Source organism: Scyliorhinus canicula, chromosome 25 (genome assembly GCF_902713615.1).
Source record: "Scyliorhinus canicula chromosome 25, sScyCan1.1, whole genome shotgun sequence".
NCBI classification, from domain to species: Eukaryota; Metazoa; Chordata; class Chondrichthyes; order Carcharhiniformes; family Scyliorhinidae; genus Scyliorhinus; species Scyliorhinus canicula.
The window spans coordinates 1,340,284-1,363,570 of record NC_052170.1 but is presented as its reverse complement, the minus strand read 5'-3'; the positions used below and the strand labels follow the sequence as shown (position 1 = coordinate 1,363,570).

The window sequence follows — 23,287 nt, the reverse complement described above, 5'->3', positions numbered from 1 at the left end:
GCTTCTACGTGCCTTCTGCCTGGTTTTTATGCGTCCATGGAGCCTGGGAGCGGGCTTAAAGCCCAGAAAATGCCGTTCCCGACCAGGAACCCTCCGTTGCGCGGCTGCCTCCCGCCCGCCATCACCGGAAGTCCCCCCGGAACAAATCTGGTGAACCTTTGTTACACTCGCTCTGTGGCAATAACATCCTTTCTGAAGTAAGGGAACTAAAGCAGCTCACACTGCTCCAGGTATGGTCTAACCAAGCTCCATACAATTGATGCAAGACCTCACTACTCCTGCACTAAAACCCTCTTGTGAGAAAGGCCTGCGTTCCATTAGCCTTCCCAATAGCCCACTGCACCTGCATGTCAGCCGTATGTGATTTATGGACAGGGACAACCAGGTGCTTTTGTACATCTCCACTTTCTAATGTTTTACCATTTAGGAATTACTCTGCACGTCTGTTCCTTCAACCAAAATGAATTAACTCACATTTTTCCACATTTTCCACATTATACCATCTGCCGTGTTCTCACCCACTCAATAAGTCTGTCCAAATCCTCCTTTATATCTTCTTCACAATATACATTCCCGCCTAGCATTGTATCATTTGCAAATGTGGAAATATTGGTCCCCTCATCCAAATCATTGATGTATATCAGCTGGGGCCTGCGTACTGATCGCTGCCGTACCCCACTAGTTTACAGCCTGCCAATGAAAGAATGATCCACTTATTCCAACTCTCTGTTTCCTGCCTGTTGGCCAATCCTCAATCCGTGCCAGTATATTAAATCCATCCCATGTGCTTTAATTTTGCTAATTAACATTCTGCAGGGGATTTTATCAAAAGCCTTCTGAAAATCCAAGTATATTACATACACCAGCTCCCCTTTATCAATTCTGTTTGTAACATCCTCACAAAACTTCCAACAGATTTGTCAAGCATGACTTCCCATTGCTAAGTCGACGCTGACTATCCCTAATCAGGTCATTATTATCCAGATGTTCATTTATCACACCCTGGGCAGCATGGTAGCACAGTGGTTAGCACTGTGGCTTCACAGCGCCAGGGTCCCAGGTTCGATTCCCCACTGGGTCACTGCCTGTGCGGAGTCTGCACGTTATCCTCGTGTCTGCGTGGGTTTCCTCCGGGTGCTCCGGTTTCCTCCCACAGTCCAAAGACGAGCAGGGTAGGTGGACTGGCCATGCTAAATTGTCCGATGTGAGCAAAAAGGTTCGGAGGAGTTAATGGGTTACGGGGATAGGGTGGAAGTGAGGGCTTAAGTGGGTTGGTGCACTCGATGGGCTGAATGGCCTCCTTCTGCACTGTATGTTCTATGTTTATAATAGATTCTAGCATCTTCCCCTACTACTGATGTACGGCTAACAGGTCTGTAGTTCCCAGTTTCCCCCATCCTTCCCTTGCTAAACAGTGGAGTGACATTTTCAACCTTCAATCTGCAGGAACCGTTCCAGAATCTATAGAATTTTGCAAGTTAATCACCATTGCACCCACTATCTCCATAGCAACCTCTTTCAACACTCTGGAATGTGGGTCATCAGGTCCCAGGGACTTATCCACCTTCAGTTCCATTCATTTCTCCAATACAACCGTTACTGAATTAAATTTCCTTCAATTGCTCATTCTCCCTCTTCCCTTAGATCTCTAACTGTGGGAGATTTTCATCCTCAGTGAAGACAGACACAAAGTAATCATTTAACTTCTCTGCAATTTTTCTATTCCCCGTTATAAATGTTGTACCCAAAGAAGCTTTTTGTCTGTTTTTACGTGTTTTGCTAGTTTAAATTCATATTTTATCAGTTTCTTGGTCTTCTTTTGCTGTTTTCTAAAACCCTCCTAACCCTCAGGTTTACTATTATTCCTGGCAACTGTGTGACCTTTTCTTTTAATCTTACACAATCCTCAACTCCCTTTGTTGACACGGATCTTTCTTTCTGGGTTTTTGAGGGAATGTATAGTTGTTGTAATCTATGTAATAATCATTGAAAGATTATCCATTTGCATGTGTACAGTTACACCGTTTCATGTATTTTCTCAATCCACCCCAGCCAATTTACCCCTCATGGCTTCAAAATTTTCCCTGTTCGAATTTAACACCTTCAAATTGACCGACTTCACATAATGTAAAATTCTATTTTATTAGACTCGGTCGGCCGAATGGCGTACCTCTGCACTGTAGGGATTCTATGATTCATCCCGAAAGATTCTTTCTTTGTAACAATTAATCAGCCTTTTTTTGTTATATAATACTAGATGTAAAATAGTCCGTCATCTGGTCGGTTCAACATACTGCTCTCGAAACCCTTGGGTGGAATTCCCTGCTCCGCCCACCGCGTTTTCCTGCGCGGTACGTCCCCGCCAGCAATGGGATTCTCCGTTTCCATTGTGGGATTCCCCATTGTGGCCGTCAGGAAACGGGGTCCGGAAGATCCCGCCAATGGAGAATTCCGCAGCATACCTAACACACTCCAGAAACTCATCTTACGCAGCATCAGTGATCATCCGATTTACCCAGTCTAAATGCAGATTGCTGTATCGTCCATGCTGCAGGCTTCTCCAATCTGCTAATTAATAACGTGCCCCAAACTACCACTGTTTGGTGGTCTGTAAACAACTGCCACTGTTTGCTGCCCCTTGCTTTTTCTTAGCTCCACCCAAACAGATTCCACGTTTTGTTCTTCCGATTGGAGATCCTCCTTTACTAATGTCCTGATCCCATTCTTTATTATCAGCGAAACACAGCTCCTTTTCCTTTGTGCCTGCCCTTCCTAAATATGGAATATCCTTGAATATTCACGTCCCAGTCTTGGTCACCCTGCAGCCATGTTTCTATAATGACAATTAAATCAGACCCATTTCTCACACTTTTGCTTTTAAATCACCCACCTTGTTGCATTCACTCAGGTAGAGAACCCTTAACTTAGTCTTTTTGAAATGATTCCACATTCTGGGCCTAGTTCATGCTTGCCTCATTTTGCTCGCCTTCTAATTTTGCTTTGCCACTTTTCCACGACCAGCTGTTCTACTTACAATTTGAGTTGGCCCTTAGATTTGCAACCCCTGCCAAGCCCTCCAACAGCACCAGCAAATCTCCCATTGAGGATATTGGTCACTGTTCAGCTGTACACAGTCAGGCTTGTACAGGCCCCAGAACCGATGTCATTGCCACAGAAATCTAAACCCCTTCCCCCCCCCCCCCCACCACACACCAATACCCAAGCCACGTGATCAATTGCTCAATCCTCCTATTCCTCTGTTCACCAGCACGTGGCACTGGGAGTGATCCTGACATCGCTGCTCTTGAGGTCATGCTTCTTAAATTCCTTCCTAACTCCCTAAAATCTGCTTTCAGGAGCTTGTCCCTCTTCCCACCTGTGCCATTGGTTCCAGTGTGGACCAAGGTCTGTGACTGTTCTCCCTCCTCCGTGACATCCTTGACTCTAGCACCAGTGAGGCAACATGCCATCCTGGAGTCATGTATGTTGCCACTGTGCAATGAGCTGTTAGACATGATAGGCCAAATGGCCTCCTCCTACTCTGCAGTTTATCAATGAGGCGCTAACCCTGAGGTCAGAAGTCACCAGTGGGAAATTGCTAGCTTTCACATTTTTTAAATGACTGCAGCAATGTTCACTTGTGTAAAGCAGTCTTACATCCTGGTAGGCATTAGAAATGAATCAAATTTATCAGGTATTTTAACCCTTTCCTCCACATTCCTGCTGAAGCAGTGATTCTCATCCTCACCTTGCACCCAGACATGGCTATTGGGCCATGTGGGGAATCACATTTCAGCCTGATCCTGTCTTGTGCAATTTCCACATACGTTTCATATCAACAACAAAGCTTGTATTAATAAACATTCCAAGGCCCTTCCCTAATCGAGGGTCACCTGGACTGGGGTCTGCTAACGGCCTCCCTGAGGGCAATGCGTTCACTGACTGATCAGCACGTTCTGGAAGCCGGTGTATCACTGGGTGCAAGGCTCTCTTCAGTTCCTCAACAATCAGGTCAGAGTGTGGAACAGGAGGACACTGCTAAGCCCTAATCAGTCAGATGGAATTATTGACAGTGTTTCAGTGCTGAGACAGCACTCTGAAGGTTGTTTTTTCAATTCCCAGCTTCTGGGAGACCCTCTACTCTAAGCTTTTTTGGCTTTAACGTGGGGACAGATACAGGTCCAGGAAGGTTTGCAAACTCTGTGACAATAGCAAGGTAAAGGGAGCATTTTCTGTTTACAGCAACATTTCAATTAAAAGCAAAATTGGTTTTCTTTTTTAAAAATAAATTTAGTGTACCCAATTATTTGTTTTCCAATTAAGGGGCAATTTAGCGTGGCCAATCCACCTACCCTGCACATCTTTGGGTTGTGGGGGTGAAACCCACGCAGACACGGGGAGAATGTGCAAACTCCACACGGACAGTGACCCAGAGCCGGGATTCGAACCCGGGTCCTCAGCGCCTTAGTGCTAACCACTGCACCACCATGCTGTCCCCAAAATAGTTTTTCTATCCTGGATACCAGGAGAGGAGTTCCAAGAGGAGTCAAATTGGTCTTGAAACCTTAACTCTGTTTCTCTCCACAAATGGCACGGCGGCAAAGTGGTTAGCACTGCTGCCCCACAGCACCAGGACCTAGGTTCAATTCCGGCCTTGGGTGACTGTGCAGAGTCTGCACGGTCTCCCCGTGTGTGCGTGGGTTTCCTCCGGGTGCTCCGGTTTCCTCCCACAGTCCAAAGATGTGCAGGTTAGGTGGATTGGCCATGCTAAAGTTGACCCTTAGTGTCCAGGGATGTACAGGTTAAGTGGGGTTGCGGGCATTGGACAGAGGAATGGGCTTACGGGGCTCTTTCAGAGGGTCAGTACAGACTCGATGGGCCAAATGGCCTCATTTTGCACTGCAGAGATTCTGATTTGATGCTGAGGTTTTGCAGCATTTTCTTTTGTATGTCATGTCTCCAGCATCCATGGTATTTTGCTTTTATTACAGCCAAAGATGTAGTGGGGTTGAGCCCTGTGACCATATCAGATTACCCACTCACACTTTGAACAAGTTTAATCACCTGACAAGAGAGGGCTGAATTCTAATCACCAAAGTGTGGAACGTACTCCCCAATGACAGAACGAGCTGAATGGACACAGCAATCAATGAAGCCGAGTGAATGAGGAAATGGAAGCAGTAGAGAAGCAGAGTCCTACCTGATCCCACCAGCCTACCAGCCAGGGCTTAGAGCATGTCTCACAAAAAAAATCAACCAGTGGCATCTTGGCTCAGGCTGTGGCACTCCTTTGTAGATATTCCTGTTGGGTAAACAGCTGCACTGTCGGGGAGATCGGCAGTGACTAATCCAGAGTCTGTTCACAGCTTCTCCAGCCGTCCCTGTGCCACACGAGGGAGACAGAAGACTCGGAGCTTTTAAATTTCATCCAGTGCACTTGGCGTCTCCTTGGAATCTGGAGTGACCTCAGCCGATGCAAATCTCTCTGGCACGTTTTCCAAGGTGTTCCTCATGACACCGGCTCTGTAGTGTCGCACACAATCCGCTGTTTCTAGTCCATCCACCCTCCTCCGATAAACACTTGTCACTTGCCGGGGGCCAGCAGAGGCTGCTGCTGGGTTAGGCCGAAGCCTGCAGCTGCCGGTGACAAGATGTCTCCCCTACACTGCAGACTCTGACTACCCACAGTACACTGCAGGTTAGTGGAGAGAGGTGAGAAAGCATCAAACTCTAACGCTTCTTACCTCTTCTACACTTCAAACAACAAGAAAAACGACAAGATATAAATCCTCCAGCACTCAGGAAGGTGAAGCATGAAGCTTGTCACATCAAATCCAGAGAATCAGCATCGCAAAATGGAGTTCCCCCCCTCTCTCTCTCTCTCTCGGGTACCAGTCTGCAGCTATGTGACACAGGAGTCACTCCACCTCCACCTTATTGATCAGCAGTCCCAGTCCTTGAGCTGTTTCACTGATTGCTGGCTTCTCCTCCTGGATGTCTGGAATGCACACTGTTTACAGTCTCCTCCTATGGCAGCTTTGTACAGATAGCGTCTGCAAGCTGCTCCTGTATCATCACTGCAGTCTGTGATGTAAAAAGGGGGAGGGAGGGAGGGAGGTGATTCGCACCATTACACTGGGGGGTACACACACCACTGGCACAACCAGCCACTGCTGAACTCTAATAACCTCAGATTTTCTCTCTAATAACTGCTGTGAAATGACAACCAGAAAGGGAGGCGCCTCACAGCAGACTCTAATATTAATGGGCACATCCAGCTAACTCCCTGCTGCAAATATAATCTCTGCTGCTATCTGCCCGATCCCACTCATCTCTCATCTCTCTCTCTTTGTCAATCTGTCTGTCTCCCTCTGTCCCTCCCTCTCTATCTCTCTCTCTCGCTTCCTTTCATTAATTCCCTCTCTCTGACTCTCTGAATCTTTCTCTCTGACCCTCCCTCTCCCTCGATCTACTTTGCTCTACCTCTCTCTTGCTAACTGCTTTGCTCTACCGTTCTGAATCTCCCTTTATGACACTTTCTCCCTGACTCTATCCAACTACTGCTCAGTCTCTTTATCCTTTATCAAATTCAATTAGCTGTCCTTGGGTTTTTAAAGTTGCCGTTTGTGCTGCATTTTCCCACAATCAGCTGGATAAGTGCAGCATTTGGACAGCACAAGGAGATCACTAGTGTTGGGAGTGGAAGATTGTGTGAAAGGTCGAGATGGGGACTGTGATAATCCTCACGGGGACCTCGAGAAATCACTTCTTAGTCTCCCTGTGGGGCAGTGGAGTACGAGTTCCCATGGCAACGGATGGAGGCTGGCCCAGCTGGGTGGGACCCGTGACTGAGCTCTTTAAATGGATCCGGACTGGGAGCTCCCAGTTCTGGGCTGAGTGTTGGGATGAGTGTGTTGTGGGCGTGGCTTCACTTTAGAATTCAGGATAATCCAGGCCACCACCCCCCTTCCCACAGTTACCCTCTGACCCCAGCCGACCCATCAGCGGGAAAGCCGCTCTCCAGCACAGCCAGTGCCATCCTGTTTGTTGGGATGAGTGTTGGGATGAGTGTGTGTGGGGAGTGGAGTGTTGGGATGAGTGTGTGTGGGATGAGTGGGTGTGGGGAGTGGAGTGTTGGGATGAGTGTGTGTGGGATGAGTGTGTGTGGGGAGTGGAGTGTTGGGATGAGTGTGTGTGGGGAGTGGAGTGTTGGGATGAGTGTGTGTGGGGAGTGGAGTGTTGGGATGAGTGTGTGTGGGATGAGTGTTGGGATGAGTGTGTGTGGGATGAGTGTGGGATGAGTGTGTGTGGGATGAGTGTTGGGATGAGTGTGTGTGGGGTGAGTGTGTGTGGGATGAGTGTTGGGATGAGTGGGTGTGGGGAGTGGAGTGTTGGGATGAGTGTGTGTGGGATGAGTGTTGGGATGAGTGTGTGTGGGATGAGTGTTGGGATGAGTGTGTGTGGGATGAGTGTTGGGATGAGTGTGTGTGGGGAGTGGAGTGTTGGGATGAGTGTGTGTGGGATGAGTGTTGGGATGAGTGTGTGTGGGGAGTGGAGTGTTGGGATGAGTGTGTGCGGGATGAGTGTTGGGATGAGTGTGTGTGGGGAGTGGAGTGTTGGGATGAGTGTGTGTGGGGAGTGGAGTGTTGGGATGAGTGGGTGTGGGGAGTGGAGTGTTGGGATGCGTGTGTGTGGGATGAGTGTTGGGATGAGTGTGTGTGGGATGAGTGTTGGGATGAGTGTGTGTGGGGAGTGGAGTGTTGGGATGAGTGGGTGTGGGGAGTGGAGTGTTGGGATGAGTGTGTGTGGGATGAGTGTTGGGATGAGTGTGTGTGGGATGAGTGTTGGATGAGTGTGTGTGGGGAGTGGAGTGTTGGGATGAGTGTGTGTGGGGAGTGGAGTGTTGGGATGAGTGTTGGATGAGTGTGTGTGGGATGAGTGTGTGTGGGATGAGTGTTGGGATGAGTGTGTGTGGGATGAGTGTTGGGATGAGTGTGTGTGGGATGAGTGTTGGGATGAGTGTGTGTGGGATGAGTGTTGGGATGAGTGTGTGTGGGGAGTGGAGTGTTGGGATGAGTGTGTGTGGGGAGTGGAGTGTTGGGATGAGTGTGTGTGGGATGAGTGTTGGGATGAGTGTGTGTGGGATGAGTGTTGGGATGAGTGTGTGTGGGATGAGTGTTGGGATGAGTGTGTGTGGGATGAGTGTGTGTGGGATGAGTGTTGGGATGAGTGTGTGTGGGATGAGTGTTGGGATGAGTGTGTGTGGGATGAGTGTTGGGATGAGTGTGTGTGGGATGAGTGTTGGGATGAGTGTGTGTGGGATGAGTGTGTGTGGGATGAGTGTTGGGATGAGTGTGTGTGGGATGAGTGTTGGGATGAGTGTGTGTGGGATGAGTGTTGGGATGAGTGTTGGGATGAGTGTGTGTGGGATGAGTGTTGGGATGAGTGTGTGTGGGGAGTGGAGGGTTGGGATGAGTGTGTGTGGGATGAATGTTGGGATGAGTGTGTGTGGGATGAGTGTTGGGATTAGTGTGTGTGGGGAGTGGAGTGTTGGGATGAGTGTGTGTGGGGAGTGGAGTGTTGGGATGAGTGTGTGTGGGGAGTGGAGTGTTGGGATGAGTGTGTGTGGGGAGTGGAGTGTTGGGATGAGTGTGTGTGGGGAGTGGAGTGTTGGGATGAGTGTGTGTGGGGAGTGGAGTGTTGGGATGAGTGTGTGTGGGATGAGTGTTGGGATGAGTGTGTGTGGGATGAGTGTGTGTGGGATGAGTGTTGGGATGAGTGTGTGTGGGATGAGTGTTGGGATGAGTGTGTGTGGGATGAGTGTTGGGATGAGTGTGTGTGGGATGAGTGTTGGGATGAGTGTTGGGATGAGTGTGTGTGGGGAGTGGAGTGTTGGGATGAGTGTGTGTGGGGAGTGGAGTGTTGGGATGAGTGTGTGTGGGATGAGTGTTGGGATGAGTGTGTGTGGGATGAGTGTTGGGATGAGTGTGTGTGGGGAGTGGAGTGTTGGGATGAGTGTGGGATGAGTGTGTGTGGGATGAGTGTTGGGATGAGTGTGTGTGGGATGAGTGTTGGGATGAGTGTGTGTGGGATGAGTGTGTGTGGGATGAGTGTTGGGATGAGTGTGTGTGGGATGAGTGTTGGGATGAGTGTGTGTGCGGGATGAGTGTTGGGATGAGTGTGTGTGGGGAGTGGAGTGTTGGGATGAGTGTGTGTGGGATGAGTGTTGGGATGAGTGTGTGTGGGATGAGTGTTGGGATGAGTGTGTGTGGGGAGTGGAGTGTTGGGATGAGTGTGTGTGGGGAGTGGAGGGTTGGGATGAGTGTGTGGGATGAATGTTGGGATGAGTGTGTGTGGGATGAGTGTTGGGATTAGTGTGTGTGGGGAGTGGAGTGTTGGGATTAGTGTGTGTGGGGAGTGGAGTGTTGGGATGAGTGTGTGTGGGGAGTGGAGTGTTGGGATGAGTGTGTGTGGGATGAGTGTGTGTGGGGAGTGGAGTGTTGGGATGAGTGTGTGTGGGGAGTGGAGTGTTGGGATGAGTGTGTGTGGGATGAGTGTTGGGATGAGTGTGTGTGGGATGAGTGTTGGGATGAGTGTGTGTGGGATGAGTGTGTGTGGGATGAGTGTTGGGATGAGTGTGTGTGGGATGAGTGTTGGGATGAGTGTGTGTGGGATGAGTGTGTGTGGGATCAGTGTTGGGATGAGTGTGTGTGGGATGAGTGTTGGGATGAGTGTGTGTGGGATGAGTGTTGGGATGAGTGTTGGGATGAGTGTGTGTGGGGAGTGGAGTGTTGGGATGAGTGTGTGTGGGGAGTGGAGTGTTGGGATGAGTGTGTGTGGGATGAGTGTTGGGATGAGTGTGTGTGGGATGAGTGTTGGGATGAGTGTGTGTGGGGAGTGGAGTGTTGGGATGAGTGTGTGTGGGATGAGTGTTGGGATGAGTGTGTGTGGGATGAGTGTTGGGATGAGTGTGTGTGGGATGAGTGTTGGGATGAGTGTGTGTGGGATGAGTGTTGGGATGAGTGTGTGTGGGATGAGTGTTGGGATGAGTGTTGGGATGAGTGTGTGTGGGGAGTGGAGTGTTGGGATGAGTGTGTGTGGGGAGTGGAGTGTTGGGATGAGTGTGTGTGGGATGAGTGTTGGGATGAGTGTGTGTGGGATGAGTGTTGGGATGAGTGTGTGTGGGATGAGTGTTGGGATGAGTGTGTGCGGGATGAGTGTGTGTGGGGAGTGGAGTGTTGGGATGAGTGCGTGTGGGGAGTGGAGTGTTGGGATGAGTGTGTGTGGGGAGTGGTGTTGGGATGAGTGTGTGTGGGATGAGTGTTGGGATGAGTGTGTGCGGGATGAGTGTTGGGATGAGTGTGTGTGGGGAGTGGAGTGTTGGGATGAGTGTGTGTGGGGAGTGGTGTTGGGATGAGTGTGTGTGGGATGAGTGTTGGGATGAGTGTGTGTGCGGGATGAGTGTTGGGATGAGTGTGTGTGGGGAGTGGAGTGTTGGGATGAGTGTGTGTGGGGAGTGGAGTGTTGGGATGAGTGTGTGTGGGATGAGTAGGTGTGTGGGATGAGTGTTGGGATGAGTGTGTGTGGGATGAGTGTTGGGATGAGTGTGTGTGGGATGTGTGTGTGTGGGATGAGTGTGTGTGGGATGAGTGTGTGTGGGATGAGTGTTGGGATGAGTGTGTGTGGGGAGTGGAGTGTTGGGATGAGTGTGTGTGGGATGAGTGTGTGTGGGATGAGTGTGTGTGGGATGAGTGTGTGTGGGATGAGTGTGTGTGGGATGAGTGTGTGTGGGATGAGTGTGTGTGGGATGAGTGTGTGTGGGGAGTGGAGTGTTGGGATGAGTGTGTGTGGGATGAGTGTGTGGGATGAGTGTGTGGGGGATGAGTGTGTGTGGGATGAGTGTGTGTGGGATGAGTGTGTGTGGGATGAGTGTGTGTGGGGAGTGGAGTGTGTGTGGGATGAGTGTGTGGGATGAGTGTGTGGGGGATGAGTGTGTGTGGGATGAGTGTGTGTGGGATGAGTGTGGGATGAGTGTGTGTGGGATGAGTGTGTGTGGGATGAGTGTGTGTGGGATGAGTGTGTGTGGGATGAGTGTGTGTGGGATGAGTGTGTGTGGGATGAGTGTGTGTGGGATGAGTGTGTGTGGGATGAGTGTGTGTGGGGAATGAAGTACCCCTTTGTGGCTGCAGCTTGTCAGCCTCCCGAGTGTCGATCCCAAGCCCGCTGAGTCTGACACTGCTTTCCATTTGAATCACTCATATCCCACGTGGCGTCGGTGCTGGTCCATTAACGGTTCCGGAATTGCTCTTGGACTGGCACCAACTTTGCTGTCTCAGAAGTCCACCTATTCTGTCCCAGCGTCAACACTTCCTTGTGAAATGGACAATCCTGTCAGTGGTGTTTTCAACTCTCTCAGTCCCTCGGACTATCAGAGCTGGGATGTGTGAATGGAATGTGCAACAGCATAAATAGTCATCACATCACTAAAACCCTCTGTATGAGCAAAGAAAAGTACAGCACAGGAACAGGCCCTTCGGCCCTCCAAGCCTGTGCTGACCATGCTGCGCGACTAAACTAAAATCTTCTACACTTCCGGGGTCCGTGTCCCTCTATTCCCATCCTATTCATGTGTTTGTCAAGATGCCCCTTAATCGTCATTATTGTCCCTGCTTCCACCACCTCCTCCGGCAGCGAGTTCCAGGCTCCCACTACCCTCTGTGTAAAAAACTTGCCTCGTGCATCTCCTCTAAACCTTGCCCCTCGCATCTTAAACCTATGCCCCCTAGTAATTGACCCCTCTACCCTGGGAAAAAGCCTCTGACTATCCACTCTGTCTATGCCTCTCATAATTTTGTAGACCTCTATCAGGTCGCCCCTCAACCTCCGTCATTCCAGTGAAAACAAACTGATTTTATCCAACCTCTCCTCATAGCTAATGCCCTCCATACCAGGCAGCATCCTGGTAAATCAGGGTGTGTAGATGATGAGGCAATCAGAAATTCCAATAAATAACAATAGATAAATTCACTGCTAATGGTGCTGTCTTAGCAATTCAGAAGTCACGGGTTCAAATCCTACTATGGCGAGACGCGGAACTGAATTAAATAACTGGCAACTTGCCAGCTGGCACCCGAGAAATGACCGTGAAAGATGACAGATTGTCAATTCGTTAATATCCTTCGGGATATGGAATTTAACCCCGACCCGGTCTATATGTGACCCCAGTCTCACATCACAAGACGGCTCTTAAATACCCAACTTCAGAAAATCACTACAAATCTCAGGAACAAATCCGTTCTCTCTTTTGGGTGTGTAGGTATTGACTGAAGACCATCCTGCAAATGTTCTGACTGACATTGTCTCAGAAGCAACAGCACCAGAAACACATCATGTGGGCATTTCACTGTCTGCTGTGCTGTCGCTGGTATCCACATAACAGGAGTTTGCCACAGTGAAAGGTCAGGTGAGTGTGAGGTGGAGTAAGGTGAGTGTGAGGTGGAGTGAGGTGAGTGTGAGGTGAGCGGGAGGTGAGTGTGAGGTGGGGTGAGTGTGAGGTGAGTGGGAGGTGGGGTGAGGTGAGTGTGAGGTGGAGTGAGGTGAGTGTGAGGTGAGCGGGAGGTGAGTGTGAGGTGGAGTGAGGTGAGTGTGAGGTGAGCGGGAGGTGAGTGTGAGGTGGGGTGAGGTGAGTGTGAGGTGGAGTGAGGTGAGTGTGAGGTGGAGTGAGGTGAGTGTGAGGTGAGTGTGAGGTGGAGTGAGGTGAGTGTGAGGTGAGCAGGAGGTGAGTGTGAGGTGGGGTGAGGTGAGTGTGAGGTGGAGTGAGGTGAGTGTGAGGTGAGCGGGAGGTGAGTGTGAGGTGGGGTGAGGTGAGGTGGAGTGAGGTGATTGTGAGGTGAGCGGGAGGTGAGTGTGAGTGAGGTAAGTGTGAGTGGAGTGAGGTGACTGTGAGGTGAGTGAGGTGACTATAGGATGGTGAGGTGAGCGGGAGGTGGAGTGAGGTGAGCGGGAGGTGAGTGTGAGGTGGAGTGAAGTGAGTGTGAGGTGGAGTGAAGTGAGTGTGAGGTGGAGTGAGGTGAGTGTGAGGTGGAGAGAGGTGAGTGTGAGGTGAGTGTGAGGTGGAGTGAGGTGAGTGTATGTGAGGTAAGTGTGAGTGGAGTGAGGTGCGTGTGAGGTGAGTGTGATGTGAGTGTGAGGTGAAGTGATGTGAGTGTGAGGTGGAGTGATGTGAGTGTGAGGTGAGTGTGGGGTGAGTGTGAGGGAGAGTGAGGTGAGCGGGAGGTGAGTGTGAGGTGGAATGAGGTGAGTGTGAGCGGAGTGAGGTGAGTGTGAGATGAATGAGGCGGAGTGAGGTGAGTGTGAGGTGGTGACGGTGGTGTGAGGTGAGTGTGAGGTGAGTGAGATGAGTGTGAGGTGGAGTGAGGTGAGTGTGAGGTGTAGTGAGGTGAGTGTGAGGTGAGTGTGAGGTGGAGAGAGGCGCGTATGGGATGGAGTGAGGTGAGTGTGAGGTGGAGTGAGGTGAGTGTGAGGGAGAGTGAGGTGAGTGTGAGGTGAGCAGGAGGTGGAGTGAGGTGAGTGTGGGGTGAGCGAGAGGTGGAGTGAGGTGAGTGAGGAAGAGAGAGTGTGTGATGGAGTGAGGTGAGTGAGGTGAGTGTGAGGTGGAGTGAGGTGAGTGTGAGGTGGAGTGAGATGAATGTGAGATGGAGTGAGGTGAGTGTGAGTGAGGTGAGTGTGAGGGAGAGTGAGGTGAGTGTGAGGTGAAGTGAGGTGGAGTGAGGTGAGTGTGAGGTGAGTGTGAGATGGAGTGAGGTGGAGTGAGGTGAGTGTGAGGGAGAGTGAGGTGGAGTGAGGTGAGTGTGAGGTGAAGTGGAGTGAGGTGAGTGTGAGATGGAGTGAGGTGGAGTGAGGTGAGTGTGAGGTGAGTGTGAGGGAGAGTGAGGTGGAGTGAGGTGAGTGTGAGATGGAGTGAGGTGAGTGTGAGGGAGGGTGAGTTGAGTGTGAGGTGAGTGTGAGGGAGAGTGAGGTGGTGTGAGGTGAAGTGAGGTGGAGTGAGGTGAGTGTGAGATGGAGTGAGGTGAGTGTGAGGGAGAGTAAGGTTGAGTGAGGTGATGTGAGGGAGAGTGAGGTGAGCCAGAGGTGGAGGGAGGTGAAGTGAGGTTGAGTGAGGTGAGTGTGAGGTGGAGTGAGGTGGAGTCAGGTGAGCAGGAGATGGAGTGAGGCGAGTGTGAGGGAGAGTGAGTTGAGTGTGAGGTGAGTGTGAGGGAGAGTGAGGTGGAGTGAGGTGAGTGTGAGATGGAGTGAGGTGAGTGTGAGGGAGGGTGAGTTGAGTGTGAGGTGAGTGTGAGGGAGAGTGATGTGAGTGTGAGGGAGAGTGAGGTGGAGTGAGATGAGCGGGAGGTGGAGTGAGGTGAGTGTGAGGGAGGGTGAGTTGAGTGTGAGGTGAGTGTGAGGGAGAGTGAGGTGAGTGTGAGGGAGAGTGAGGTGAGTGTGAGGGAGAGTGAGATGAGTGTGAGGTGAGTGTGAGGTGAGCGGGAGGTGGAGTGAGGTGAGTGTGAGGGAGAGTGAGGTGAGTGTGAGGTGAGCGGGAGGTGGAGTGAGGTGAGTGTGAGGGAGAGTGAGGTGGAGTGAGGTGAGTGTGAGATGGAGTGAGGTGAGTGTGAGGGAGAGTGAGGTGGAGTGAGATGAGTGGGAGGTGGAGTGAGGTGAGTGTGAGGGAGGGTGAGTTGAGTGTGAGGTGAGTGTGAGGGAGAGTGAGGTGAGTGTGAGGGAGAGTGAGATGAGTGTGAGGGAGAGTGAGGTGAGTGTGAGGTGAGCGGGAGGTGGAGTGAGGTGAGTGTGAGGGAGAGTCAGATGAGTGTGAGGTGAGTGTGAGGTGAGCGGGAGGTGGAGTGAGGTGAGTGTGAGGGAGAGTGAGATGAGTGTGAGGTGAGCGGGAGGTGGAGTGAGGTGAGTGTGAGGGAGAGTGAGGTGGAGTGAGGTGAGTGTGATATGGGTGAGTGTGAGGGAGGGTGAGTTGAGTGTGAGGTGAGTGTGAAGGAGAGTGAGGTGAGTGTGAGGGAGAGTGAGGTGAGTGTGAGGGAGAGTGAGGTGAGTGTGAGGGAGAGTGAGATGAGTGTGAGGTGAGCGGGAGGTGGAGTGAGGTGAGTGTGAGGGAGAGTGAGGTGAGCGGGAGGTGGAGTGAGGTGAGTGTGAGGTGGAGTAAGGTGACTTTGAGGTGGAGTGAGGTGAGTGTGAGGTGAGTGTGAGGTGAGCGGGAGGTGGAGTGAGGTGAGTGTGAGGTGAGCGGGAGGTGGAGTGAGGTGAGTGTGAGGTGAGCGGGAGGTGGAGTGAGGTGAGTGTGAGGTGAGTGTGAGGTGAGTGTGAGGTGGAGTGATGTGAGTGTGAGGTGAGTGTGAGGTGAGTGTGAGGTGAGCGGGAGGTGGAGTGAGGTGAGTGTGAGGTGAGCGGGAGGTGGAGTGAGGTGAGTGTGAGGTGAGTGTGAGGTGAGTGTGAGGTGAGCGGGAGGTGGAGTGAGGTGAGTGTGAGGTGAGTGTGAGGTGGAGTGAGGTGACTTTGAGGTGTGTGTGAGGTGAGTGTGAGGTGTGTGTGAGGTGAGTGTGAGGTGAGTGTGAGGTGAGTGTGAGGTGAGTGTGAGGTGAGTGTGAGGTGAGCGGAAGGTGGAGTGAGGTGAGTGTGAGGTGAGTGTGAGGTGAGCGGGAGGTGGAGTGAGGTGAGTGTGAGGTGAGTGTGAGGTGAGCAGGATTTAAAAGAATGTTAAAATCACGGCCAAACCAGGCGTGACTATCACGGGTAAATGGGATTTGGTTAAGTTGCCAATGGACCAACCACCTGAGATGAGGAGAGACCCGCTGGATAGGACAAGCAGGAACGCAGCTTACGGAAACATTTATCCCAAAGCTGTGTGCTCCATTGCCTGGAAGGGTAACAGGTACATGGGGCCATCACCATCGTCAGCGTCCCCTACAGTCACACCACACCGTAAACTCTATCACTGATCTTTCACCATCGTCAACGTCTCCTACAGTCACACATCATAAACTATATCGCTGATCTTTCACCATCGTCAACGTCTCCTACAGTCACACCACATCATAAACTATATCACTGATCTTTCACCATCGTCAATGTCTCCTAGTCACACCACATCACACCGTAAACTCTATCACTGATCTTTCACCATCGACAATGTCTCCTACAGTCACACCACATCACACCATTAGCCCACCACCCAGACTCCCTCACCGTCCAGCCCACCACCCAGACTCCCTCACCGTCCAGCCCACCACCCAGACTCCCTCACCGTCCAGCCCACCACCCAGTGCCCCTCACCGTCCAGCCCACCACCCAGACTCCCTCACCGTCCAGCCCACCACCCAGTGCCCCTCACCGTCCAGCCCACCACCCAGACTCCCTCACCGTCCAGCCCACCACCCAGTGCCCCTCACCGTCCAGCCCACCACCCAGAGCCCCTCACCGTCCAGCCCACCACCCAGTGCCCCTCACCGTCCAGCCCACCACCCAGACTCCCTCACCGTCCAGCCCACCACCCAGTGCCCCTCACCGTCCAGCCCACCACCCAGACTCCCTCACCGTCCAGCCCACCACCCAAAGCCCCTCACCGTCCAGCCCACCACCCAGACTCCCTCACAGTCCAGCCCACCACCCAAAGCCCCTCACCGTCCAGCCCACCACCCAGACTCCCTCACCGTCCAGCCCACCACCCAGACTCCCTCACAGTCCAGCCCACCACCCAGTGCCCCTCACCGTCCAGCCCACCACCCAGACTCCCTCACTGCCCAGCCCACCACCCAGACTCCCTCACCGTCCAGCCCACCACCCAGTGCCCCTCACCGTCCAGCCCACCACCCAGACTCCCTCACCGTCCAGCCCACCACCCAGACTCCCTCACCGTCCAGCCCACCACCCAGACTCCCTCACTGCCCAGCCCACCACCCAGACCCCCTCATCGCCCAGCCCACCACCCAGACTCCCTCACCGTCCAGCCCACCACCCAGACTCCCTCACCGTCCAGCCCACCACCCAGTGCCCCTCACCGTCCAGCCCACCACCCAGACTCCCTCACCGCCCAGCCCACCACCCAGACTCCCTCACCGTCCAGCCCACCACCCAGACTCCCTCACCGTCCAGCCCACCACCCAGTGCCCCTCACCGCCCAGCCCACCACCCAGACTCCCTCACCGTCCAGCCCACCACCCAGTGCCCCTCACCGTCCAGCCCACCACCCAGACTCCCTCACCGTCCAGCCCACCACCCAGTGCCCCTCACCGCCCAGCCCACCACCCAGACTCCCTCACTGCCCAGCCCACCACCCAGACTCCCTCACCGTCCAGCCCACCACCCAGACCCCCTCACCGCCCAGCCCACCACCCAGACTCCCTCACCGTCCAGCCCACCACCCAGACTCCCTCACCGTCCAGCCCACCACCCAGTGCCCCTCACCGTCCAGCCCACCACCCAGACTCCCTCACCGCCCAGCCCACCACCCAGACTCCCTCACCGTCCAGCCCACCACCCAGACTCCCTCACCGTCCAGCCTACCACCCAGACTCCCTCATCGTCCAGCCCACCACCCAGACTCCCTCACCGTCCAGCCCACCACCCAGTGCCCCTCACCGTCCAGCCCACCACCCAGTGCCCCTCACTGCCCAGCCCCCCACCCAGTGCCCCTCACCGTCCAGCCCACCACCCAGACTCCCTCACCGTCCAGCCCACCACCCAGACTCCCTCACCGTCCAGCCCACCACCCAGACTCCCTCACCGTCCAGCCCACCACCCAGTGCCCCTCACTGCCCAGCCTACCACCCAGACTCCCTCACCGTCCAGCCCACCACCCAGTGCCCCTCACCATCCAGCCCACCACCCAGTGCCCCTCACCGTCCAGCCCACCACCCAGTGCCCCTCACCGTCCAGCCTACCACCCAGACTCCCTCACCGTCCAGCCCACCACCCAGACTCCCTCACCGTCCAGCCCACCACCCAGTGCCCCTCACCGCCCAGCCCACCACCCAGACTCCCTCACCGTCCAGCCCACCACCCAGTGCCCCTCACCGCCCAGCCCACCACCCAGACTCCCTCACCGTCCAGCCCACCACCCAGACTCCCTCACCGTCCAGCCCACCACCCAGTGCCCCTCACTGCCCAGCCTACCACCCAGACTCCCTCACCGTCCAGCCCACCACCCAGTGCCCCTCACTGCCCAGCCTACCACCCAGACTCCCTCACCGTCCAGCCCACCACCCAGTGCCCCTCACCGTCCAGCCCACCACCCAGTGCCCCTCACCGTCCAGCCCACCACCCAGTGCCCCTCACCGTCCAGCCCACCACCCAGACTCCCTCACCGCCCAGCCCACCACCCAGTGCCCCTCACCGTCCAGCCCACTACTCGATCTCCCTCAGCGCTGTGATGTGATGTCACTTCCCCGTTCCTCTCAGGGTTTGGACACAAATCAGTTGTAAAGTTTCACAGAAACACATTTATTTTTCCTCATTGAATAAATGTTGGCTTCAGGGAGACACAGAAGATTGAAAAATGCCCAATCACCCAACTCTCGAGCACATTCTGGCCATCCCCTCCACCCCCCTGCCTCCTGCTCACAATCTCCTACCTTGTTTGAAGCCATCTCACTGACTGAGCGATGTGTCTGGATCGTCTCCAACTGGTCCAGGCACCAGTCCAGTTCCTCCAGGGTTTCCTTCGCCAGTTGCTGGTAAGTTTCATCTAGAAACACAGCGGGGCACACATGGTTAAAGCTTGCTACCCCTGGGCAGGCAACTGAACACGAATGTGAGGAGGCTCCTGAATATTATTATGATGCCCTCGGAGGGAGGGGAAGCAGAAGTAGTGGCTGCAATGGATGCAGAGAAGGCCTTTGACAGCGTGGAGTGGGAGTACCTGTGGGAAGTGTTAGGTAGGTTTGGATTCGGGGAGGGATTCATAGGGTGGGTCAAGCTGCTGTATCAGGCCCCCGTAGCGAGTGTGTCCACGAACCGGCTGAGGTCGGAGTATTTCAGGCTGCACCGAGGGACGAGGCAGGGGTGCCCTCTATCCCCGTTACTATTTGCCCTGGCAATCGAGCCGTTGGCCATAGCGCTGAGGACTTTGAGGAACTGGAGGGGGTTGGTCCGGGGTAGGGGGGGAGGAGCACTGGGTTTCCCTCTATGCGGATGATCTGCTGTTGTATATTTCGGACCCGCTAGAGGGGATGAGGGTGGTCCTGTGGATCCTAGGGGACTTTGGGAGCTTCTCGGGGTACAAGTTGAACGTGGGGAAAAGTGAGCTGTTTGTAATCCATGCCAGGGGTCAGGAGGAGAGACTGGGGGAGCTCTCGCTCAAGATAGTGGAGAGGAGCTTTTGTTATTTAGGCATACAGGTGGCTAGGAACTGGGATGCCCTACACAGGCTCAACTTATCTCAGCTTGTAGAGCTGATGGAGGGAGACTTTAAAAGGTGGGACATGCTCCCGCTTTCCCTGCCGGGAAGAGTACAGACTGTGAAGATGACGGTTCTTCCCAGATTCCTGTTTGTCTTTCAGTGCCTCCCCATTTTCATCCCCAAATCCTTCTTCAAACAGGTGAACAGGATTATCACAGGATTTGTGAGTGCAAACAAGAGCGTAGCCGGGAAGGGGGGGGGGGTTGGCACTGCCGAACCTCTGTAGCTACTATTGGGCGGCTAATGTGGCCATGATTAGGAAATGGGTAATGGAAGAGGGGTCGGCGTGGTCCGGGCAGGATAAATGGTGGGTTTCAAAGCTGGTACAGGGCAGGCATTAGAAGGATGGGAGTCCTGTTTTTTGATGGGACTTTCCCCAGCGGCAGGCGCTGGAGGAGAGGTTCGGCCTGCCCCTGGGAAATGCTTTCAGATACCTCCGGGTCCGGGACTTTCTCAAAAAACAGGTGGGGACATTTCCGCTGTTACCCCCTCGAAGGATACAGGACAGGGTTGTGTCTGGCATCTGGGTAGGAGAGGGGAAGGTGTCAGACATATACCAGGAGCTGCAGGAGGCGGAGGAAGCCCCAGTGGAGGATTTGAAGGGCAAGTGGGAGGTGGAGCTGGGCGAGGAGCTGGATGAGGGCCTGTGGGCTGACGCCCTGGGCAGGGTGAATTCGTCCGCATCATTAGCCAGGCTCAGTTTAATTCAGTTTAAGGTGGTGCAATGGGCTCACATGACGACGGCGAGAATGAGCAAGTTCTTTGGGGTAGAGGGCAGGTGCGCGAAATGTGCAGGGAGTCCAACGAACCAAGTCCATAAGTTTTGGACACGCCCGTAGCTTAAAGAATTCTGGCAGGGCTTTGCGAGGGTTATGTTCAGGATTTTGGACACGCGGGAATAACGATCTTTGGGGTGTCGGAAGATCTGGGAGTGCAGGAAGGAAGTGAAAGAGGCTGAAGTGTTGGCTGTTGCCTCCCTGGTAGCCCGGAGACGGATCTTGTCAATGCGGAGAGACGCGAAACCCCCGAGTGTGGAGACCTGGGTTAGTGACATGGCTGGGTTCCTCAGCCTGGAGTGAATAACGTTTGCCTTGAGAGGGTCCTTGCTGGGGTTCTCCCGGCGGTGGCAGCCTTTCCCTGACTTTCTAGGGGAGCAGGAAAATGTCAGCAGCAGCAGCAATGGGGGGGGGGTGTCAGGTGGGGGAATTGTCTATTTAATGTATGTTTGAGTTTTGTATAATGATAACAGTCACCTAGTTTTGTTACATATTTTTGGTTTATTTTTGTGTTATGTAAAAATTCTGGTTGAAAAAAGCTTTAATAAAAACAATTTAAAAAAAAAAGCTTGCTACCCCTCACCATGCAGACAGCCCAGAGCCATTGCACAAATGGCCTTCTTCCACACACTGGGCTCCACCATCCCAGAGACTCTCACCTCGTTGGGTCATTATTGTGAAGAGGATTCTGTAACAGCTGCTGCGGTACATCAGATGGAGGTAGGAACCCCCAAGACACGGTCTCTGTGCTCTGTGGCCATGAGCATCAATACCCTGGTCATGACGGGAGCGGGCCTCCAGGACTGGCAGCATCAGGTGATGGCAGGGACCCTGGAGTTCCCTCCGACCGCACCCTGTCCCAAGGAGTCGCCCTGAGGCCACTGGATACCCTGAGAGAGGAGGAGGAGCTGATGGGTGAATCCTGCAGCGGAGGTGCCGGATGCCGCAGTGCCTCGGAACTCCCCCCCCCCCCCCACCTGTCCCTGGCACATCCGATGGGCAGTGGGCAGAACAGGGTGGCACCACGCCAGTTGTGAGACCCAGGGGCCTAGGCCAGAGGGACAGGGTTGCCATGTGGCAGGGCCGATCCGGTGAGTGAGCCATTACCACACACCACCCCCGCAACAGACCCCAACGCGACCCCTAGAACAAGTGAGGGCCCAAGTGGTGGAATGGCTAGCACGCGTGCAGAGATCACCCAGGCAGACAATGGTATGTGACACCGGGGCGGGAGTCAGACGTTGGCAGTCGATGTGGAGCATCAGAACTCATCGCCATCATCCTCTTCCGCCCATGGACCAGACCTGCTGATGCTGCCAGCCCAGAGCCAACACCCTGTGGTAAGCTGGTGGGGGGCTTGGAGGGGGAGTGGGTGTGGAGGTGCTGGGGTGGGTGGATGGGGTGCAGGAAGGAGGGTAGGTGTACATCAGGGGTGGGGGTGGGGGTGGAATGGGACGGTTGAGCTGTACGATCCAATCCACAGACTCAGTGGAGGCCTATCTGCTCTCAACACAGCAGCGGCAGGAAAAACTTCAGGACTTTGTCTTTGCTGAATAAAATAAAACTATACATGGATAGCACGTATAGAGAGGTGGTCACACCGCAGGCTCAGACTCCACAGGCAGGAAGGGAATGGGTGACCACCAGGCAGAGCAAGACAGCGGGGCAGGTAGTGCAGGAATCTCCTGTGGCCATTCCCCTGCAGAACAGATATACCGATTTGGATACAGTTGAGGGGAATGGCCTCTCAGGGGGAAACAGCAACAGCCAAACTCATGGCACCACGGTTGGTTCTGCTGCAGAGGGGAGGGGGTAATAAGTGTGACAGTGCAATAGTTATCGGGGATTCAATTGGAAGGGGAATAGACAGGCGTTTCTGTGGCTGCAAACAAAACTCCAGGATAGTATGTTGCCTCCCTGGTGCTAAGGTCAAGGATGTCTCGGAGCGGGTACAGGACATTCTGGAGGGGGAGGGTGGTCGTGGTACACATCGGTACAAACGACATAGGTTAAAAAAAGGGATGAGGTCCGAAAAGCGGAATACAGGGAGCTAGGAAGGAAGATAAGAAATCAGACCTCGTAGGTAGTGATCTCAGGATTACTACCGGTGCCACGTGCTAGTCAGAGTCGAAATGACAGGATATATAGGATGAATAAATACGTGGCTGAAGAGATGGTGTCAGGGGGAGTGTATCAGATTCCTGGGGCATTGGGACCGGTTCTGGGGGAGGTGGGACCTGTACAAACTGGACGGGTTACACCTGGGCAGGACTGGAACTGATGTCCGAGGGGGGGCTATTTGCGAGAGTGGTTGGGGGTTTAAACTAATATGCCAGGGGGGTGGGAACCTACGCAAGGAGTCAGAGACAGAGGGAGCAAGGACAAAAGCAAAAGGTAGAAAAGTGAATATGAAAAGTGATAGGTGGAGAAACCAAGGACAAAATTCAAACAGGGCAGTAGAGAAAAATATTGGGAGCAAGACAAGCATTGTGAAAAAGACAAACTTAAAGGCTCTGTGTCTTAATGCACGGAGCATTTGCAATGAAGTGGATGAACTAATCACGCAGATAGATATAAATGGCTGTGATATAATTGGGATTACGGAGACATGGCTGCAGGGTGAACAGGGATGGGAATTGAATGTCCCAGGGTTCTCAGTATTTAGGAAGGACAGGAATAAAAGAAAAGGTGGTGAGGTGGCACTGCTGGTTAAAGAGGAAATGAACACAATAGTGAGAAAGGATATTAGGTCTGACAATGTGGAATCTGTATGGGTAGAGCTGAGAAATACCAAGGGACAAAAAACATTAGTGGGTGTCATATATAGACCCCCAAACTGCTGTGATAATGTTGGGAATGGCATTAAACAAGAAATTAGAGATTCATGTAATAAGGGAATATCGGTGATCATGGGTGATTTTAATATTCACATAAATTGGGCAAATCAAATTAGCCACAATGCCGTAGAGGAGGAATTCCTGGAGTGTATATGGGATGGTTTTCTTGACCAATATGTGGAGGAACCAACTAGAGAGCAGGCCATCTTAGACTGGGTACTGTGTAA

The 23,287-nt window shown here is 53.1% G+C and overlaps 1 protein-coding gene across 2 annotated transcripts in view; it reads right to left on the bottom strand.

Annotated features, from left to right (window-relative positions):
- LOC119957195 (cAMP-specific 3',5'-cyclic phosphodiesterase 4B-like) overlaps nucleotides 1-23,287 on the bottom strand; it is a 597,446-nt gene that overhangs the window by 70,510 nt on the left and 503,649 nt on the right. For both annotated transcript variants that reach the window (XM_038785008.1, XM_038785007.1), the window contains one exon: nucleotides 18,621-18,733. In XM_038785008.1, coding sequence (XP_038640936.1) covers nucleotides 18,621-18,733 — 113 coding nt within the window. The remainder of the gene's footprint in view (nucleotides 1-18,620; nucleotides 18,734-23,287) is intronic.